The sequence below is a fragment of the Ailuropoda melanoleuca genome, chromosome 3, assembly GCF_002007445.2.
Source record: "Ailuropoda melanoleuca isolate Jingjing chromosome 3, ASM200744v2, whole genome shotgun sequence".
NCBI classification, from domain to species: Eukaryota; Metazoa; Chordata; class Mammalia; order Carnivora; family Ursidae; genus Ailuropoda; species Ailuropoda melanoleuca.
The window spans coordinates 31,004,832-31,011,532 of record NC_048220.1 but is presented as its reverse complement, the minus strand read 5'-3'; the positions used below and the strand labels follow the sequence as shown (position 1 = coordinate 31,011,532).

At 43.1% G+C, this 6,701-nt stretch overlaps 1 protein-coding gene across 5 annotated transcripts in view; it reads left to right on the top strand.

Annotated features, from left to right (window-relative positions):
* The window catches only part of NR3C1 (nuclear receptor subfamily 3 group C member 1), a 120,145-nt gene that overhangs the window by 1,314 nt on the left and 112,130 nt on the right, over positions 1 to 6,701 (top strand). For 2 of the 5 annotated variants that reach the window (XM_034656203.1, XM_034656199.1), the window contains exons 1-2: positions 9 to 442; positions 2,860 to 4,074. In XM_034656203.1, coding sequence (XP_034512094.1) covers positions 2,876 to 4,074 — 1,199 coding nt within the window. In that variant the 5' untranslated portion in view covers positions 9 to 442; positions 2,860 to 2,875. Of the gene's footprint in view, positions 1 to 8; positions 443 to 533; positions 1,109 to 2,859; positions 4,075 to 6,701 lie in introns of those variants that run through there. The other 3 variants (XM_034656201.1, XM_034656200.1, XM_034656202.1) reach the window with 2 other exon arrangements.

Sequence of the window (6,701 nt, the reverse complement as noted above, 5' to 3'; positions counted from 1 at the left end):
GGCTTTCGCGTGTCCGCGCTCCCTCCCCTCCTCCTCCTCCTCTTCCTCCTCCTCCTCCTCCATTTTGCGAGCTCGAGTCTGTGACTGGAGCCCGAGTCACCGCCCGCCCGTCGGGGACGGATTCTAGTGGGTGGAAGGAGACGCCGCACCCGGAGCGGCTGAAGCGGCGGGGCGTCGGGACGGAGGACGCGCGCCGGAGAGCCCGGGCTCGCGGGGATCCGCGCGGGCGGGGGGCTGGCTTGTCAGCCGGGAAATGGGAGACTTTCTCAAATAGGGGCTCTCCCCTCCCCCCTATGGCGAAGGGGGGGCTGTTTACTTCCTTTTTTTAGAAGAAAAAAAAAATCTCTCCCTCCTGCTCCTCCTGCTTTCACACATTAAGTTGTTTATCTCGGCTGCGGTGGGAGCTGCGGACGGTGGTGGGTGATCCGCGCCCTTGCCAGAGGTAAGAGGTGAGGAGGGCTGGGGGCCGGGGCCCGCGCGCGTGCGCTGGCTCCCCCGAGGTGCGGGCCGGGGACGCGAGGCCGGCTCGGGGGCTGCCGCGGGAGCCTGCAAACTTTTATTAGCCTCGGGGAATAGGGGTGGGGGCTGGCGAGGGCCGGGTGATGGTGACGAAAGGGCAGCGCGCGGGTGACAGCGCTGGCCTCTTCCTCTCCCTCGGCCGCCGTCCCCGGGTCAGGCTGAGGGGGGAGGAACCTGAGCTCTCTGCGAGTGGAGCCTCTTCGAGCGGCCCCGGCTTTCGGTCCTCTGGTTCCCCGGCGCGGAATTCTGGCTCCTGCAGCCCCCCGGCTCCCCGCCCGTCCCCTGTCAGTGCCCTCCCAGGGAGCCGCCCGAACACCCGTTTTATGGTGAACGCCGAACCGCGTTTGAATTCTACTCGGCCGAATATTTCCACTCCTCCCTAGTGCGCCCGAGCGCGATCAGGGTTTCTGTCGAGGCTCCAGCGCGTCTCTTTTCTGGCGGGCGCGGAGGGTGTGTGTGCCTGTGTGTGTGTTGTGTGAGAGTGAGTGAGTGTACACACGCAGGGGGCTGACAGCCTGCAACTTGGAGACTTCGGCCAGGGCTGGCGTTATCTGGTAGAAGTGGGCGTGTCGGAGAAAGAACTCAACAGGTCTGGACACATTTCTCTTTTTACCCTTGCACTTTTTTCTCCCTGGGTAGAGGGTTTGTTCTTCAGCGCTTGGCATCATTGCGCGCCTGACGCTTCTAAGTGGCCCCTTGTAGAAAAAGACTTTCCCTAGCCGGAATAGTTGTGTGGTGCGATTTTTGTCCAGCGCTAGTTTGACGTTTGGGGCTGCAGGCTGGGTAACTGCCGCCTTGTAATACCACTTAAGACCCTTTGACACGGTTCATTAAGGCCCATTAATGTGACAGTTATTTGCAATTTAAACTGGGGGCTAAAGTCGTTGGAGGGATCGTTTTGTTTTATGAAATATTGTTTTGGTTTCGAGTTTGAGGGCTGCTGTCAAAGCCGCGTGGAAATTCATTAGGCTCCATTTGATACCTTGTGTTTAGAGATCCTTATCAGATAAACAGGGCGGAGGGGCGGGGAGATGAGCAGTTTACCCTCAAGATGTGTAGAAGCAGGTCCCTAGCCCTCTCTCTACCTTAATCCCACTCCATTTCCCGTGTGGGCTAGTGAAGTTTATGCCTCGGAAGGTCTCCATAGAGCAAAAGTTTCCTTCCATTGGGTGGGATTTGACTATGATGTCCCAAATGTGCTTATCGGAGTCTTCCCCTGCCTCTTACAATATCCTGATTATAAGCAATATACTACCAACCTAATACTCGGGAGAACAGCCTCCGAATGGGGATTGGTGAAAGTTTAGAATACATAGAAAATTATTCTGAGCATTTTATTGGCTGTTCTTTTGCCTGGGTTTATATGAACGAGATTTTACATTTGTGGGGTTTTCTGTTTTTAGTACCTCGTTATTTAGAAAGGAAAAAATCTTAATTTAGAGGTATAATAGTGTCTCATACTGAGGGACTTAAGCGATTTAAGAAATGTAGCTTCGTTTAGATTTTATTATGTTGTAAGGTTCTAGAGAGCTAGCTGTGTTTCTTGTATTTAAATAAGCTAAAATTGTAGTGAGAAGGTACTGCACATTCTATTTTGCTTGTTAAACTCCAAATTTTAGTTGGCCTATATACGACGTATTTTATTTGCTATCTCCAAAATTTGAAGGCAGAAACAGACACATTCAGTAAGAAATTGGGGTTAAAAGTAAGAGCCTTTCTTAGTGTATTGGAAGATCATTGTTTTCTGTGTTTGTTTTGTTTTTTGTAATGTGCATGGTTTACCAATAGATTGTACCAAAGATTTGGTTGTGTGACTAGCAGGTAGGAGGGCAGTTTGTGAACAGTTTGAGAGAATTCTATCATAGTATTTATCAAATTTTATGTGTATGGGTAGTCAGAAAAGCAAACAGCCTTGACTGATTGAAAGGAAGTAGGAATTTTAATGATCATACTCTTTTTAAATGAAATACTTTGACATCAATTTGAACCTTTAGAATAATCAGATGTAATGAATTATAATGTCTGTGATTAACAAAGTTACAGTTCTGTGAGTGGCAGGATGAATAGCCAAGCTTAGTTTGATACAATTTTGCCCTCAGCCCTGCAATTGAACTGCATTGTTCTTTTAAATGTGGCACACTGAATGGGAGAAGGGGACATGGCTTTTTTATTCTGTAAGACAGAAACTACTTTTCTGATAACAAGGAATTAGATTCAGAGTTAACTAAAAGGTTCATTTAACAGGCTCTTACTAATCAGTTCACTGAGATAATGTGACTTTATAGCTTATTATGTCCCCCCCTTCTTTTTTTTCTTTCTTTTTTTCCCCCCACCTGGTAGCTGATGATAATCTCTGATGGACTCCAAGGAATCACTAAGCACCCCCAGTAAAGAAGAAATCTCTAGCAGTGTGCTTGGTCGCGAGAGGGGAAATGTGATGGACTTCTATAAAACCCTAAGGGGAGGAGCTACTGTGAAGGTTTCGGCATCTTCACCCTCACTGGCTGGTGCTTCTCAGTCAGATTCCAAGCAGCAAAGACTTTTGGTTGATTTTCCAAAAGGCTCAGGAAGCCATGCGCAGCAGGCGGACCTGTCCAAGGCAGTTTCGCTCTCGATGGGATTGTATATGGGAGAGACAGAAACAAAAGTGATGGGAAATGACCTGGGATTCCCACAGCAGGGCCAAATCAGCCTTTCCTCTGGGGAAACAGACTTTCAGCTTCTGGAAGAAAGCATCGCAAACCTCAATAGGTCGACCAGTGTTCCAGAGAACCCCAAGAGCTCAGCGACCGCTGCTGTTTCTGCTGCCCCCCCAGAGAGGGAGTTTTCAAAAACTCTCTCTGATGTGTCTTCAGAACAGCAAAATGTGAAGGGCCAGACTGGCACCAACGGGGGCAATGTTAAGTTGTGTACCACAGACCAAAGCACCTTTGATATTTGGAGGAAAAAACTCCAGGATTTGGAGTTTTCTTCTGGGTCCCCAGAGAAAGAGGCGAGTGAGAGTCCTTGGAGACCAGACCTCTTGATAGATGAAAACTGTTTGCTTTCTCCTCTGGCAGGAGAGGATGATCCATTCCTTTTGGAAGGAAACTCGAATGAGGACTGTAAACCTCTCGTTTTACCGGACACCAAACCTAAAATTAAGGATAATGGAGATCTGATCTTACCAAGCCCCAACAGTGTGCCACTGCCCCAAGTGAAAACAGAAAAAGAAGATTTCATTGAACTCTGCACCCCTGGGGTAATTAAGCAGGAGAAACTGGGCCCAGTTTACTGTCAGGCAAGCTTTTCTGGGGCAAATATAATTGGTAATAAGATGTCTGCCATTTCTGTTCATGGTGTGAGTACCTCTGGGGGACAGATGTACCACTATGACATGAATACAGCATCCCTTTCTCAACAACAGGATCAGAAGCCTATTTTTAATGTCATTCCACCAATTCCTGTTGGTTCAGAAAGTTGGAATAGGTGCCAAGGATCTGGAGATGACAACTTGGCTTCCTTGGGGACTTTGAACTTCCCGGGTCGATCGGTTTTTTCTAACGGCTATTCAAGGTAAGAAGGAGGCTTTTCTGTTTCTTAAGAATGGATGTGAAATGGATTGATAGACTTAAATATTCAGTGATTTCTATGTGTTTTCCAGTGACGTCTGTGCTTTCTCGTGTGACTAAGTTTAAGTGGTCCTTTGAAAGCAGGCATGGTTGAAAGACAGCCTAAGTGGTTTATCTGTACATGAGCATTTCAAGTTTTCTCTGAAATAATGGCATTCCATATCCCATTGTCCTGTAGTTGCACATTTTATTTAAAAATTCAAAATAATGTGGCTCATTAACAAGTATCCTTATTTAATTTTTACTCAATTCAAGAGAGTTTGATATCTAATACTTCATTGTGTGTGTTCTTTGATGTGTTTCTAAAATATACTCTTAGGTTAAAGTGAAAAGTACCCTTCATACTTTATAGAAGCAAAAGTGTGTGCGGTATTCATGTATTTGTGAAATGTTAGCTTGAGGAGGTCAAAGGGTTAAAAATGGAAGCTCTAACAATGAGCCTTTTCTTCACACTGAACCATCTGTGGCAGAATCTGAGTTTTGAGATTGCTGAAGCAATGCAGCGAGCAGTGGGCCTGACCATGGCCTTAGACGTGGGACTTGCCCACTAGGTTCCTGACCTCGAGTACATGGTTGGGTCTGCTGTTCAGGAAAGGAATTGGCGGCAACATGGTGCAAAACAAAATCTAACTTTGAAAAGTTCCTACAGGTTCTCAAATAGATACGTGAGGGCCAACATTGTGAAGCTCTGATTCTCAGCTGTCATTTGTTTGCTCTTCTTTTTTCTCAGTCATTTATAAGTCTACTGACGTTTCCGTTTGACCTCAGAAAGATCTGTTAAAATGGAATTACCAGGAAAAGTTGCTAAATTTAGATGTGTCTGTTGATAGGGGTTAAGTTCTCTACCTGTACCCCTGTCCCCAACTCAGATAAATACTGAGTTGTATATCCCATTTTAGGTGTGAGGGAAATACAAAAACGTGATTGCAGAGACACGGATTAATGAGTTGTTGTTTTTGGTTTTTTTTAAAGGCATAGTAGTAGACAGTGATTTACCTGAACATGAGCTTTTCAAGGTTTTTTTTCTTCATTGTTAGTGGCATTCGTTGTTCCCAGTAACTAGTCAATGAAGATTTTATTTTAAACTGTTTAAGATATTTTTTCTTTTAAAGATATATCGTAACACTGATGTGTCTCTTTTCTATCCTCTTTAAGGAGGAAGGTTTTCTTGTGTGGGGAAGAAATTCAGACTTAGATTTAGGCTATGTTCTAGTCCTTTAAAAGGCTTACTTGTTTCTTATCAAAAGAAAAGACCTTAGATTCTTGTGTGTCTTCATGTAAACTATCTAGTAATCTATTACTTAATAATCTTTTATTTAGAACTCTAGTTCAACTTTTTATTGTTGTCCTTCTGAACAGAAGGCTTAACTGGTTTTCAGTAAGGAGATTTGAGGTGTTTCTTATTGTGTAAGGTGTTGTGTTTAAATGTTAAAAGACATGCTGTGTTTTAAATTTTCAGTCTCAGAATTTTGGCAGTGGAATTAATGATTCAGTGTGCTTGGTTGTCCTAAAGAGTAAGTGCCGTTAATTCGACTGAGCTATCTGTAGGAAACTATTATGCTAATTTATAAAACATGTAATTGTACAAGGAAACATAATACATCTTAGGAAACCGTTTGGGGATTATTAATGCATTTTGTTCTAATAACCACTGTGGTACTGTTTACATTTTTCTTACTGTAAAAAAAAAAAAAAGCCTAGAACAAGACTTAACCATTTTTTCATTCATAGTGAACTTTGATTAAGCCTTGTAAAACCTGGGATCGGAAGCGTTCATCTTCGATGAACATAGATAACCTTAAATTATTAAAAGATAATTTTATTGTTTTACATAGGAATTTATGGCATATAAAGTGTCTTCACTTTTAATTTGAGCCTCATAACAACCTTATGGTGATAGGCAAAGCAGTGATGATGTGGCTCTTTGGAGATTATTTAATATCCAATGAAATGATTATTTTAATGCTGATATGTGATTTGTAATTATAATCAGTAGTTTGTGTCCTAATGAAAAGGTGTAATATCTTATGCAGGATAATTTGCTAATGTTTGAAATTTTCATACCTTATAGCATTAACTTAACATAGGGAACTGTGATTACCCAGAACAAAGCTGCTTCCAAGTAAATTGAAACAATGTTTCTTTTCTAACCAGCGTTGAATCAATCTATTGTCTCCATACAACAGCCCTGATAAAACTAAAATTGTTTGCTTTCTCTTCTCTATATGTTACTCCGTTCTCGTCAAACAGTAGCTATGAGCAGTGACCCAAGTGATCAACATGTTGAGACCACAACTCTAGTGAATACTGACTCTCTGACTTGAGAATACTCTGTGCCACTAATAACTTCGCTTGCATTCCTTTTTTGATTAAAAAAACATAAATCGTAATTTGACTTTTTAAGCTGTCACCTAAAATTGCTTTTTCTCAAAATGCTAAAAAAAAAAAATCGAAACACTTTACACTCTGTTTTGCCAAGGAAGGCAATTCCTACTGATTTGTCAACATAGGTTAACGTCCAGTTCACATTTATTTGTAAAATTATGACTGTCATGGTTGAGTATAGTCAAA